This window comes from Narcine bancroftii, chromosome 4, assembly GCF_036971445.1.
Source record: "Narcine bancroftii isolate sNarBan1 chromosome 4, sNarBan1.hap1, whole genome shotgun sequence".
NCBI lineage: Eukaryota > Metazoa > Chordata > Chondrichthyes > Torpediniformes > Narcinidae > Narcine > Narcine bancroftii.
In genome coordinates this window covers 169,366,384-169,382,130 of record NC_091472.1, presented here as the reverse complement: position 1 = coordinate 169,382,130, position 15,747 = coordinate 169,366,384, and the positions used below count along the sequence as shown (strand labels likewise).

General features: G+C 40.4%; 1 protein-coding gene across 2 annotated transcripts in view; it reads left to right on the top strand.

The window, feature by feature from the left end:
* kremen1 (kringle containing transmembrane protein 1) overlaps positions 1 to 14,531 on the top strand; it is a 187,490-nt gene extending 172,959 nt beyond the window's left edge. For both annotated transcript variants that reach the window (XM_069932928.1, XM_069932930.1), the window contains one exon: positions 13,839 to 14,531. In XM_069932928.1, coding sequence (XP_069789029.1) covers positions 13,839 to 13,995 — 157 coding nt within the window. In that variant the 3' untranslated portion in view covers positions 13,996 to 14,531. The remainder of the gene's footprint in view (positions 1 to 13,838) is intronic.
* The last annotated feature ends 1,216 nt before the right edge of the window (positions 14,532 to 15,747 follow it).

Below are 15,747 nucleotides of genomic sequence, written 5' to 3'. Positions count from 1 at the left end.
TTGTTTTTCCAGACTCTTTTGTGTAGTCTTCCAAAGGCGCTATTTGCCTTGGCGAGTCTGTTGTCTATCTCATTGTCGATCCTTGCATCATGTTCCTCAACATGATTATCCAACTGCACGAAAACCAACAAGGTCGGGTCAGATACAGCAATGAGCTCTCTGAACCCTTCTCCATTAACAATGGCGTGAAGCAAGGCTGTGTTCTGGCACCAACCCTCTTTTCAATCTTCTTCAGCATGATGCTGAACCAAGCCATGAAAGACCCCAACAATGAAGACGCTGTTTACATCCGGTACCGCACGGATGGCAGTCTCTTCAATCTGAGGCGCCTGCAAGCTCACACCAAGACACAAGAGAAACTTGTGCGTGAACTACTCTTTGCAGACGATGCCGCTTTAGTTGCCCATTCAGAGCCAGCTCTTCAGCGCTTGACGTCCTGCTTTGCGGAAACTGCCAAAATGTTTGGCCTGGAAGTCAGCCTGAAGAAAACTGAGGTCCTCCATCAGCCAGCTCCCCACCATGATTACCAGCCCCCCCACATCTCCATCGGGCACACAAAACTCAAAACGGTCAACCAGTTTACCTATCTCGGCTGCACCATTTCATCAATGATGAAGTAGTGAGATGGATTCAACAATAGTTGGATGGGAGATGCCCGAGAGTAGTGGTGAATTGGAGGCTGGTGTCGAGTGCAATGCCTCAGGGATTGGTACTGGATCCACTGCTGTTTATCACATATATTATGATCTAGATGATAGGGTGGAAAATTGGATTATTAAATTTGCAGATGATACAAAGGTTGGCAGTGTTGTAGACAGTGAGAAAGATTACCAAAGCTTGCAGGGTGATATGGGACAGTTAGAAGAGTGTGCTTTAAGATGGCAGATGTACCATAGTTGTATTTTCAAATTATCTTCCAATTTCCAGGTTGACATAATACATTTTTTTGCTACAGCTAGGGCTATCTTAACAAATCTTTTTTGTGCATCCTCCAAATCAATTCCAAATTCTTTGTTTTTTATGTTACTTAGGAGAAAGATCTCTGGATTCTTTGGTATATTGTTTTCTGTTATTTTATTTAATATCTGATTGAGATCATCCAAAAATTTTTCTACTCTCTCACATGTCCAGATTGCATGAATTGTTGTTCCCATTTCTTTTTTACATCGAAAACATCTGTCAGATACTGTTGGGTCCCATTTATTTAACTTTTGCGGTGTAATGTATAGTCTGTGTAACCAATTATATTGTATCATACGTAGCCTCGTATTTATTGTATTTATTGGAAGATCATTTGAAAATACAACTATGGTATATAGAAATGAATAAATGTATTCCATTAGAAAAAATAACATATAGTTTAAGAAATAATATTGAAATATTCGAACAAGTATGGGAGCCTTACATTAAATACAATAGCGAAAACCTACCGGGGACAAACATTACCTAAGTTGATGGAAGAAGAAGGAAAGAAAAGAATGGACTCAGTAGAATTTCTGGTGTATTTTTGTTGAATGACAACATTGTCTGACTGGTTTAATGCAACCTAGATTGTATACCTAAAATGGATGAGAGGGAGGGGGGGGGAGAAAAAGTCACTGTATATGTGTGAAAAAGAAAAAGTGTATATCATGGCTAATGTGATTTATGGTGTGAAAAATAAAAAATTTAAAAAAAAATTAAAAAAAAAGATGGCAGATGGAGTTTAATACTGATAAATGTGAGGAGCTACATTTTGGTAGGACTAATTAAAATAGGACATACATGTTAAATGGTAGACAATTGAGGAATGCAGTGGAACAAAGGAGTCATGGTACATAATTCCCTGAAAGTTGAATCACATGTGGATAGGGTGGTGAAGAAGGCATTTAGTATGTTGGCTTTCATAAATCAGGGTATAGAACACAGGATTGGGATGTTGTGTTGGAATTGTATAAGGCATTGGTGAGGCCAAATTTGGAATATTGTGTACAGTTTTGGTCGCCGAATTACAGGAAGGATATAAACAGTATAGAGAGAGTGCAGAGGAGAATTATAAGAATGTTGCCAGGGTTTCAGGGTTTGAGTTACAGCAAACAGTTGAGCAGGCTGGGTCTTTATTCTCTGGAGTGGGGGATTTGATAGAGGTATTCAAAATTATAAGGGGGATGGATAGAGTCAACATGGATAGGCTTTTTCCACTGAGAGTGGGGGAGATTCAAACAAGAGGGCATGGGTTGAGAGTAAAAGGGGAAAAGTTTAAGGGAAACATAAGGGGAAATTTCTTCACACAGAGGGTGCTGGGGGTATGGGTTGAACTTCCAGCAGTGGTGGTAGAAGTGAGATCAATGTTAATATTCAAGGATAGGTTGGATAGATATATGGACGGCAGAGGTATGGAGGGTTATGGGCCAAATGTGGGTCAGTGGGACTAGGTGGGAGATGATGTTCAGCACTGAATAGTAGAGCCATACTGGCCTGTTTCTGTGCTGTAAATGGTTATATAGTCTTCATTCCACCTTGTGACATTGACCTAGGCTGTCAACAGTTATATCTCTGATAAATTCAGAATGGCACAGTTTCTCATTCTGCATTTTCCTATCTCAAGCAATTCAAATCCACACAACTCAAGATTCCTGCTCTTTAAATTTCTCTATCAGTGCTTTTCTGTGAGAGATTTATTTATCCACTTAAACATTTATATCTTTTAATCATACTGCCAGATTGCCAGTCTTCTCCTTGGACCAGACAGCCTCCCAAAGTTGGCCAGCTTTGTCCTTCTGGAAAGCATTTCTAAGTGCAGTTTCGGTCACCAAATGAGAGGAAGGTGATAAACAAAATAGAGAGAGTGCAGAGAAGGTTCACGAGAATGTTGACAGGATGTCAGGGTTTGAGTGACAGAGAAAGGTTGAGCAGCCTGGGGCTTTTTTCTCTGGAGCGTAGAAGATTGAGGGGGGATTTGATGGAGGTGTTCAAGATTTTAAAAGGGACAGAGAGAGTCAACGTGGATAGACTTTTTTAATTAAGAGTGGGGGATATTCAAACCAGAGGCCATGGTTTGAGATTGCAGGGGGAAAATTATAAGGGGAACATGAGGGGAAATTGCTTCACGCAAAGGGTGGTTGGGATGTGGAATGAGCTTCCGGCAGAGGTGGTTGAAGCAGGGACGTTATTTACATTTAAGGAAAGACTGGATAATTACATGGAGGGGAGAGGATTGGAGGGTGGGGATTTGTTCTGGCATGGACTAGTAGGGCTAAACTGGCCTGTTCTGTGCTGTATATGGTGATATGTGATATAAGATCATTCTATACTTGAGCCATCACATCCTTAAATGCTGTCAGTTCAAACAACTTATTCACCAGAGGGTGTTGAATTTGTGGAATTCGTTGCCACAGACAGCTGTGGAGGCCAAGCCTTTGGATGAGTTGAAAGCCATTTAAATTTATTTTATTTTAAATTTAGACATACAGCACAGGAAGAGGCCCTTCCGGCCCACAACCCCATGCTGCCCAAATACCCCAATTAACCTATAATCCCCTTATGTTTTGAAAAGTGGGAGGTAACTAGAGAACCTTGAGAAAACCCACGTATACAAACTCCTTACAGACAAATTTGAACCTGAGTCGTTAGTGCTGTAATAGTGTTTCTCTAACTGCTTCGCTAACCATGCTGGTTGTTGATAGGTTCTTGATTATCAAGGGTGCCAAAGGTTATGGGGAGAAGGCAGGAGAATGAGAGGAAAAATAAATTAGCTAGGATTCGAATAGGGGAGCAGACTGGATGGGCCAAAACGCCTAATTCTGCTCCTACATCTATGGTCTTATTCTCAGATGTCCAACTTGGGTTCTAACAGAACCTCCAGCTCCAGACGTCATTGGTGCCGACCCAAATTTAAATGAAAGATCTAAAATGGTATCTGTTCTGTATTTAACAGTGTGTGACATGAAGGATCCAAATAAATGCTGCCACGTGAATGAAGATGATTCATGCCCAGAATCATCACTATTGGGCAATGTTCTAGACCCAGGCATTCTCAGCTGTTCTGACCATCATAAGATTGGAAATGGGCAACTCCAGCAAGCCAGGTTCAATTCTAACCTTTGGTTCTATCTGCAGAGATTACATGTTGTCCCTGTGGCTGCACCTGTTTCCTGCAGGTGCTATGGCCTCATCCAACATCCCAGAAATGAGCTGGTTGTAGGCTAATTGGTCCTGTAATGTCGTGGAATGGTAGGAGAAATTGGGGAGTGTTGATGGGCATGTGTGAGAGAATGGGAAAAGAAAATAAATGGGTGAATAGGATTAACAGGATTGTTCTGAGAACTGGTATAGACTTAATGGGGCTAATAGGCTCCTTCTACGTTGTAAGAATATATAAACAAGGCTAGGTCTTGCCAAGTTATAGAGTAACTACAGCTGTAGTTTGACTATGTATTTCATACTCTGGCGATATTTTGCATTCTAATTATTTCCTTGCAAATATTTTGCATTACTATTTTGCATCAAATGTACCAATACCCATCTCTGCACAACCTCTGCTATCTAATCTGAGAGTTAGATTTTTTACCACTGCAAAGTAAAATCACTCACAACTGAGAGAACATAAACAGAAGTAAGAGAGAGGGAAGGGGAGAAAAAGAGACTAAAATATTGCTGAGGGATCAAGGGTCTTGAAATGAGGGAATGGATGGCGCACGATGAGGTTTGAGGTCAAAGGGAACAAATTTAGATCGTGGAAGATAAATGGCTGATTATGACAAAGAAGTTTGGGTTTGTCGTCTCATTATACAATTCAAATTCGTTTATTATCGTCTGATTATACATAAACAACCTGAAGAAAACTGTGTCTCTCCAAACCAAGGTGCACACATAAAAGCACACAATTCACAGTACATAATCAAAATAAATGTTTCTAAATATTTGAGACTGTTCTGGTTCATAATATTCTCACAGCCTGCGGGACGAAGCTGCTACCCAACCACATTTATAAAGGGCTACTCTTCTCCCCAGCATATTTTCACTCTCGGCTGATCTGGGCCTTGGCATGGAGATGATACATAGCTGCAGCCATCCATATGGAGTGTTTTCTGCCTTGCTGAGATCCTCCCTGGGACAGCCCATACCCTGTCAGAACGTGGCCTTCATGAATGAATGAAGGCACTCAATTCAACAGCACCTGAAGGGCTGCCAGAATGTTCTTGATAATATAACAGGAGATCCCTGAGCAAGAGGTGGAATAGTCTGAGAGGTAAGTGGGGTGGAATTAAACATGGAGCAGACAGTGAACAGCCATAATGCTAGCTCAAAAATCACACTTAGTCAGTAGCTGTTTGATTGTTTAGACTTTGATTTTGTTATCCTTTGGTGGTGGTCAAGGGTCAGAATGGGTCTCCTCTTAACAATGGTTGGGATTTGATCAGGTACTATCGGACTGAAGCTGATGGACAATCTTAAACCAAATATTGATCCAAACTACACAAGAATGTAAGTCTATTATGAGATACTACATTGTAAAATCTTGAGCTGCAGGTACACTCAAAGTTCAAAGTTATTATCAGAGTACATACATGACATCACATACAACCCTGAGGTTCTTTTTCCTGTGGTGTTTTTCATGAAATCAATCCAGGTGTGTTTCATGGAATCATTCTCTATTTCTTGAGGAAAAATAAATTTAAGTAGAAATGAATTGATGGCCCTTGTTAAATTTAGGTGTGGTCACTGCTGCTTTCCAGTAAATATAGTGGTCAATGTTTTAATCTCTACATAATCTATTTACCAAAGTAAAAACACAAAATGGTGGAGATATTTAGCAGAGACTAATACAAGTAGAAAATGTTAGAAATGCTCATTAATTCAGAGAGCATCTATAGAAAAATAGAGTTAAACTTTCAGATCTTTCCAACCTGAAACATTAACTCTGTACCATTTTCCGCAGATGCTGCCCGATCTGCCTTTTATGTCCTAATTGTGGGTTTGCAGAATCTGCAGCATTTTTAGTTTTCATTTTCTGTGGAGATAGAAACAAGTTTACAATTTCAGGTCAATGACCTCCCTTTGGAACAAGGCAAAGTTAGAAATGGAACGTGCAAGTTTGCAGAAAAGGAGAAGGGGTGAGAGAAGAAGGGGAATGTCGGTGAATGTTGGAGCCCAAGAGAGGCTAAGGTGGACCTAACTGAGAAATGACGGTGACATCCTGTTAATTGCAGCTGATTTATCTGCGGAAGGAATAACAAGAAGATAAGCCAAAGTAGAGGAAAGATAAGAAAATGCTGGGAATATATGTTATGAAACACCAAAAGTGCTAAAAGTTGCAAATAAGAGAGAATGTTTGAAATATGCAGCATGTCAGAAAATATCTAGGGTTACAGAAACAGGTTTTCTATATTTTGGCGTATAAGTCGAACTTCAGATAAGTCTGGTCCCCATTTTCTGCCTCATTTTTATGGTTTTATCATATATCAGGTGAATAAATCAACTCCCAAAAAATAAGCAAGCAAATGATTACAATAACAGTAAAATAAAATACTTTTGCTTCTGGCCGGGAAGTTGCCAAATGGAGATGGGTCCAAGTCTTAAGCATTGCCTACAGCCAGATACATTGACGGCAACTCCATTCTCAACATTGGGTGCGGTGCCATCTGCATCAAAGAGCTCACCTCACTGCCCAAGTGTGCTCGGCACAGGAACCACGGCTACATATTGGTTTAGGCAGGAGTGGGGATCTCGGCCTCCCGGGCAGGAGCAAAAACCTCAGTCTCCTGGGCAAGAGCAGCGACCTCAGGCTTTACAATTGTAAATTGTCTGGGTTGGTTATGGTGGCAGTGGGGAGGTGTCGGGGAGTGGCGGGGCCAGCGGTGGGGAGGTTCGGATCGTCTTATACGCTGAATCTACGGCGAGTATTTTTTTAGTTGAATTTAAGTTCTCAATTTTGTTTCTGCTGTTTAAGTCAACCCCTGATTTTTGAGGGTTTCAAGACTTAACTTATACACTGAAATATACGGTAGTGAGAAGTGGTGTTGTGTTACATGCTTGTGATCTTTCACCTGTACTTAATTAAAGGATGAAAATTCATTGGGACACTTTAGTGAATATCTCCGTGCTTCTTTGCAATGGTATCATAAGATTATTTTTTATATTGATCTTATGAAGCAGAATGCCTCGTCTGCTTTAATTTAGATTTAACAGGAACCTGACATTTTTCACAAAAGTGGTGGTGTATGAAATGGTCTACCACAGGAGGGTGTTGAGGCAGGTACTATTGCCATGTTTAAGAAAGAGTTGGAGAGGAATACTGTATAGGATAGAATTAGAGGGATTATGGGCCAAACACAGGCAGATAGGACTAGTGTGGATTGGACATTTTGGTCAGAATGGCCAAGTTGAGCTGAAGGGCCTGTTTCCACACTGTGTGACTCCATAATTTCCCAGGCAATGCAACACTTTGCTATGACAGGCAGGAATTTGGTGCTGACACCCACACCAGACCCACTGCACTTCACCAACACAAATCACAACCTTCAGGGCATGGTCTTTGGCCTCTCAAGAAAGAAGTCTGTTTATGGAAAATTAAAAGATAAAGCAGATCATTTAAAAGGAAAATTGATAAACTTTTTTTTCCCCCTGGTCTGCTTGCAGCAAGATCCAGGAGGTTTTTCCCTAGTGGATAGCATGAAAGAGTTGGGCTGAAGGGCCAGTTTCTCTGCTGTCCAACGATGACTTTTGCACAGACCTAGGGAACAGTGAGTACCTTGGTTCTCCCCAATTTCTGGAAAACTATTTTATTGGGTTTGCAAACACTTCTAGATGATCGCCTGCTTTAAGACTTTGAGAGAATTTCCGATTCATCATTTTCTCAGTGGTAAGGTGGGTTCCTGTTGTTTTATAAGTACAACAAATCATTAGTAGAGTTGATATTCAGTCCAATATTTAATGACCAGAAAGTAGGCTGATTTTAAAAAAAATCATTTAAAATTTGGTTTGATGGAAGCTAATCTCAGGGGAAACAATAATGAAAACTTTAGCAGCTGAACGACAGTATTAGTCTCAATACTATGGATTCTATTTGAAAAATGAGATTAAAGGAACAACAAACTGTGGTAAATACTTGGAATGTAAATGAATTACTCCAAGATATGTTCCATGTGTTCAGTTTTTATTTATCTCATCCACTTGTTTTGAAAATGACAGAACCAAAAAGGCGCCTGTCCCTTTGAGAGTGAGGTCAAGAGAATAATATTTGGTAATGTCAGCCAATTGGATCCTCGCCGATGAAGTCCATGCCCAATATTGCCTTTGTACTAGTCCTGTCCGAGACACATCAATGCCCATTTTCAGCTATTTCTGTTTCCCATTTCCACTCCAGCCTCCAGCTCACCACATGAAAAACTAAACAGGGACTAAGTTTTTTTTTTAAGTTGGGGAATGAAAAACCTAGTAATAGACCCTTCTTGATGGCCATCTCTGGCTCAAATTCTTGGCTTTGGAGCAGGAGGCAATGAGTTCATGTCACCAGAGGCTTGAGGATATAATCAGGATTGACATTTGGTGCATCACTGGCAGGTGAGGTAATAACTTTTGTTTGGACTCCTGCTGATATTTTTCCATACCTAAATGAAGGGCTCTAGCCCGAAACGTCGGTTATGCATTTTTAACTTTGCTATATAAAGGACAGTGAGTTTCTCCAGCTTTGGACAACTACAGTGTTTGCAGATTTTCGTGTTTTACTTTTTGAGGCATCTGGGACTGTTCTCATTGGAATTTGGAAGAATGAGAGGGGATCTTATAGAAATGTATAAAATTATGAAAGGCATAGATAAGATAGAAGTAGGCAAGATGTTTCCATTGGTGGGGGAGACTAGAACTAGAAGGCATAGCCTCAAGATTCAGGGTAGTAGACTTAGGAAGGAGACGAGGAGGAACTGCTTTTCCTGGAGGGTGGCGAATCTGTGGAATTTGCTGTCCATTGAGGTTGTGGAGGCAACCTCGGTGAATATATTTAAGACAAGGTTGGATAGATCTATTTTTACAAAGTAGGGGAATTAAGGGATATGGGGAAAAGGCAGGGACGTGGAGATGAGCTGGTCATCAGATCAGCCATGATTTGATTGAATGGTGGAGCAGGCTCGACGGGCCGATTGGCCTCCTCTTACTCCTACTTCTAATGTCTTATGTGACAACCACTTGTGATTCAACCAGCATGACTAAAACAAATATCTGAGCATTAATATTGCGCTGCTTCTGGGATCTTGAGATACGCACATACTGATCCAACTACAATACCATGACTAGATGTTGATTGGCTGCGATGTTATGAGGTTGTGAAAGCCAGTATGTAAATATAGTTCTTTGCCTTTCACTTGCACTGATGAGATAGTGCATTTGCCTCACACTCGAATGACCTGGGTTCAATCACGGCCTCTGATGCTGCCTGTGTGGACCTTGCACATTCTCCCTGTGACTACAGGAGCTCTGGTATCCGCTCATATCTTAATGATGTGTTGATGGGCAGATTAAATGGATGCACTAAATCACCCTTATAGTAGTTGGGTACTGCAACAATAAGAGGGAATTTTAATGGGCATGTCAGAGAATAAACTCCAGAGGAATAAATGGGTATGGGATTGCTCTGAGAGCCTGCATAATGATCCCCTTTATATCTCCATTAGTGCCACCTTTTCAACAGGAAATCTTTACTTTAAGCAGATTTTTCTACTCTTTATAATCATATGCATAGTGCATTGCAGAATTAACAACATATGTTTGAATTTGGAATAGATCCCTTGCCTGGCCTGAATGGTGTTGATGGTGGTCTGATCACTGTTTGAGTATAAAGCAAACTTCAAGTGCCATCCATTGAAGCAATCTATGTGAGATGCTGCTTAACAAGAAGGCGGCCATAATCATAAAGACACCCCCCCACCACCACCCCCCCCCCCGCCCCCGCCGCATCATCCTGGTCACAACCTCTTCTCCCTGCTACCTTGAGTACAAAGGTGCAGAAACGTGAAATCCAGCACCTCTAGGTTCAAGAACAGTTTTTATCCAACTGCTATCAAGTTCTTGAGCCTCCCCACACAACTGTAATGCTAAACATAACCTAGTCTAGGATCCCCAAGATATTGAGGCATCGTATTTTTTCCCATGTCCTCTGATAGTTGAATATTTCGCCCATCTCTCCATTAATATTTATAATTTCTTTTACTGTCCTGGCATATTGTGGTAATTTAATGTACACTACTGTGGTTGGTGTATCTATGTACATGTTTGGCTGCAACAAGTAAGAATTTTGGTGCATCTGTACAGTGTACAGTAAATAATTTACTACATAACAGTAAACTCTCATTACACAATAATCCAAAGGATGAGCAATTTTTAAAAAATACCATGATACTTGATATACTGACACGTGTTTAAGATGGAATACAAACCAGAGGTAGGTGGAAAGGTTAATGTATGACGAGGCTTTGCTCTTTGGTATCTTGAAGTGAGAGGCAGCTTTGGGAGGTTTTCTTTGTTTTAATTCAAGGAATTTTGAACTGCTGAGTAGTTAACCTTCCAAGCGTTGGCGTGTGAGAAAAGATATCGGTTGTTCATTAAAGTGGGGCAAGTTTCAACAGCACAGCCCTGTTGAAGATAATACCAGAAGGAGAGTTCAGTGATTTAGTATTTGCAACAATGACACCCTGAACTGTAATTGGCAGGTTTTCTGTTGTATGCAAAGTAGATGGAAGCATATGTACATTCAATGTAAAGAACAAGGCTCAACTTGGCCTTTGGTGGTTCAACAGCTTTCCGGGCAATTTCTCTCTTTAGTTCCATCTTTACGTATTGTAAAAGTAAAGAACTTAAAATGACAGGACTGTCAGCTTATAATTATACCTGATCATGGAGCTGAAAGCCTCTGGAGTTCCTTCAATTCCTTTCGGGTTGCACATGCCTTCAAACCAGCCAATGACCACAACAACCACAGATGAGCCTCTGGCGTTTGAACAGATATAATCATGAAAGAAGGCAGAAGCCTCAACAAGCCATTGATCCTTTTAAAGTTTAGAATCAGAAAAGCAGGCTTTCCAAGTTTGTGGTTTGATCTGTTTCAGAGAAATCTTCAGTTTGAGGCATGCGGCAGATTTCTGATGTGTGCTGAGTGATGGAAAGTGCTTGTGCTGCTATGGTTATTATTCCAGGTGTGGAGAAAACCGCAGAAATAATGGCAATAAATGAAAGTTGTACGTGGTGTCTACCAATTTGGGTGGCACGTTTAGCTTAGCAGTTAGTGGGACGCCACTGCAGTGCCACCGACCCAGGTTCAATGCCAGCGGTGTCTGTAAGGAGTCTGTACATTCTCCCCGTATCTGCATGGATCTTCCCCAGGTGCTCTGGTTTCCTCCGGCCTCCCAAAGTTAATGTGTTTGTAGGTTAATTGTTGTAATCGGGAAGCACGAGTTTAAATTGGCTTCTACCGTGCTGCAAATAAAATTAACCCTTGAATGCACTGGGATTAGCTTTGGTTTATTATGTCTGACACCTCAGTGGTTCAGTAGGTTCACACTCACCCCAGGCTTCCAAGATAAAGTACCTTGTACAGGTTGCAAGGGCAAGATGAAAGTACTTGGTTTCCTCACCATGAGGCCCTGTGCACCAGGAGGATCATCTGGGACAGATTGTGGGAGAGAACAAGGTCTACCAACTAAAAAGGTGAGAAAGGTTTGACAACTGGCTAAACCAAACCCCCAAATTAGAAAGAACTGACTTACATTCAAAAATATTCTTTCTTTTTCAAATCTTTTTTTTATTGGCACAATGAAGAAAAGGGAACAAAACTGAAAATACAATTTCACGTGTGTGTGTGTGTGTGTGTGTGTGTGTGTAATATATATATAAAGATACAACTTCAAACATTATAAAATAGGTCCATCCTCCTCTGCACTGGGTGAAGACAGTAAAGATATATAAAAAAAAATATTTTTATATATATATATATCTACACACACACAAAACCTAACCTAAACTAACCAAAAAAAAAACATCTGAGCAGCTTATCCTGAGGGTTACATATATTTTGTAGCTTTTGATTCATACTGTGAATCAAAGAATAAAGGTAAGACTATATTTCAGCTGGAAAAGTGAGAACATTTAATCACATTTTTTAAAATTACATCAAAGGAAAATAAGACATAAAAGGTCGCAATGTATATTCAAATACATGGTAACATTCAAAAATATTGAGTCTATTATCACTGAAAGTTTTTTAAAAGCATGAACACTTTAAAACTTCCAAAAGCACATGTAATTATATTCATTGATTTTGAAAGATCAAATCGAACTAACTTTGACCTGAATACCTCTTTGCCACCTCCTGTCATCTTTCTGGTTCAAACTGGCATAGGATGTCCATGACTTTGTGGGAATAAGTATGTTGTGGGATTCCACAACATACAGGGAGTGTTGCAGAAACAGGAGTGACTTCAGTTGCTAGAATCTAGAGCAGCACATGATCCTTCTTCGGAACTTAGCGGGTTGAGCAGCATCCATGTGAGAGCCAGCAGACATGGCAAAGGGTTCCAGCCTGCGACATCAACAGTTCTCTTTTCCTCTCACAGATGCTGCTTGACCCGCTCACTTCCTCTGGCATATTGTGTGCTGATGTAGGGAATGTTTCCATGAGCAGTCCAGTGCCTGAGTACAATGCAGAGGCAAATAATGGTACATCGGTAACAGCCAATTCAGGAATTCTTGTTTGTGTTTTCATGGCTGGACATCCCAAAGTTTCAGGTCATTTACTTGCACTTTCACTGACATTCCCTGCAAAATCAAGGCAATGATTTAACTAGGTATTAACGTGCTGTTTCTTTGTCATTGTTCACTCTGCAATGCACACAGGTGGTGGAATTACTGTGTGACCTGCTGAGTTTCTTCAGCATCTTTGTCTTGGTAGCACTCCTCTTTTGATACCTTGACTCAGCATGATGTAGTTTTACATCCTTCTTCACGGACTGAAACTGGAATCCTCCTGGTGTCTTTGGTTCAGTATCACAGTGCCAGTGGGCTGCTGAGCAACAAGACCTTTGGGCCCGTCTTCCAGTGAAATTGAATGGCAAAATGATAACCTATCAAAGATCATGAAAGAAGTAACGTGATCAGAAGGAAAATACTATATTCTTGCCACACCTCTTCAGCTGATGATAGCTTGGATATGATAATTGTACCCACTTCAAAGATGAAAGACACTGCATAAAGTGATGTTAGATGAATTCATCCTCACACATCCAGCAGTCTGGGTTCAATCTTGACCTTAGGTGCTGCCTGTGTGGAGTTTGCACATTCCCCTTATGTCTGCATGGGTTTCTCCTGGGTGCTCGTGATTCCTTCCACTTCTCAAACACGTGCAGGCTAATTGGCTGCTGTAAGGTATCTCTTGTACAGAGGTGGGTGGTAGAATCTACGGGGAGAGTTGGTAGAATGTGGGGAGAATACTTTACATGAAGGAAAATATTCAGCAGGAAACAGAATTCTTCTGTGAGGTGGCATTGGATCAGTTGGTTGAAATATACCCTGTACATGTGTACAGATTGATTGTTTCAAAGAGACTGAAGTATTTCAAACAATTGCAACTCTCTACATTAAGGCACACCACCCCCCCCCCCCCCATATGCCTAGATAATTGAATGAATGCCCTGTGTGAAACTTGAGCATTTTAGAAAGGAGGCAACCCTTGTAAAGTCCTAATTACTTCTTCTCCATCGATAATAGCATTCTTGTAGCTGAAAGTTCCAATTGCAAAAAAAAAATAGTGTCTAAGAATTCAAAATAAATGCAAATTTGTATTTACAATGTCATTTTATTGTTTTCCTTAGATCTCGTAGAATTCCTGCACAAAACAGCTCTGAGAATTGCAACCAGCCATCCCCATCTGAACCCTGGGTCATCACCTACAAACCTTCAACCATTCTGTTCTTTAAGAAAAAGCTGAAGGATCAGCATGGAGATCGAAGTCCACTTGTGGGTGACTAACCGACTGCTGTCACAGAGACCAAGAAGAACCACCACCACTAGTCCTTGACATGAATGCTCCTTTAACTTACCTTTCAGTTGCAACATCCAGCACTTTGATACCTCAGCAGAAAGGTGACCTTTTGCTCACTGACTTAAGCACTTCACAACAGGCCACACATTACTGCATGTCCATTTGAAATCCATCAGGCCAGTTGGCTAGCATTTCCAAAACAAGTGTCCATAAAAATCCAAGAGTTTGACTACTTTGGTACAAGGTGTTCTTAAAGTTCAACAGGAAGAAGGTTGTCAGTCAGGATGGCATCATTCATTATTTGCCCTATTAGTTCCTTGTGATGGACATTCACCTCTCAGAATCCTGGAAACTGAAGTTGATTGGATTACCTTCTCTCAAGGACATCTTTGCAGATGCCATTTCTGTTAAATCCATGTCAAGACTATTCAGTGCTTTTAGCTATACTTGTCTGCACTATATAGCTGAACTCTACGGGTGATTTCTTGACAGTTGCAGAAGATTAAAATCTTTTCACACCAAACCTGCTCTTAAAAATTGAAGTTAACCTACAATCTAGTTGTGGAGGGAAAGTCTGTGCATGTTCTGATTGAGAAAACCATTGTAAAAGCCGTAGACATTGGTCAGCCCATGTTAGTCTCTGAAGTCTTTCATGTGTCACAGGTTGATGGCTGTGATAAAGAAAGAATCATGAAAGGGATCCAGGAAGATGCTCATCTCTATAAATCCGGAACATCAATCCATGAGGAATGAAAATATCAGAGATGGGCTTTGTGAAAAAATAGTTCACAGTTGGCTGAGTGAGCAGGTGATGGATCCGTTTTGTTGGATTTCCCACAATAGGACCAAACTGAAACCCTAAACAAGCCCCTCCTGCCTTTTTTTTTAAAAAACTCAAATCCAAACCAAGGAGGGCTGTGTGTTGATTAGGTCTATAGTAATTATTTATTTTTCCTCTGCTGTCTCACTGGCAAATACTTCGCCTTGTGCCACTGCCTGCTCCCAGCTCTCAATCAGCTCCTAAGAGTGTATGGATTTACTAGTGTAACAGGTTTGTATAGGGCGTAGAGGAAGAGATGACTCATGGAATTGTTTTCCAGGATTAATTCACTCCCTTTAAAAGACAAAATAATACAACCATCATTGTCTTCTGGGGTTTCTTCCTTTTTTTTAACCCCTGCTCCCTTAGTATTCGACTCTATGTACATGGTATTAGTTGAGACCTTTTAAGATTTTCCCAGGAAAAATATTTTGCATTTTAAAGTACTTTCAAACTATTGAAAAAGAACTATATTTACAAGATGAAAACAGTGAAAACCGGTAGGCAAGTTAAAAAATTGCATAGAAAAATTAACTTGCCAGAATCATACATTTAACAAGGAAATTCTGAAACAGTAGAAGACAAAATAATACAACCATCATTGTCTTCTGGGGTTTCTTCCTTTTTTTTAACCCCTTTGCTCCTAAGCATGCAAAATAACCGAATTTACACTGCGAAATCTCAACAAAGCTACATTGATCATATGACCAGCACGTGGTAATGGAGTCAAAACACCAGTAAGATTTTTAAAAATCCTTAAAACTTACATTAATGATTAAAAAAATATAAAACCAACTGTAGATCATAATAATATTAGTAATGAACAATGTCATTAAGATTGATGACATAGCCAATTCATTTTCCAAGGAAAACATTTTAAATAGTCCAGTAGCAATTTCTCCCCCCACTTATCCTTAGT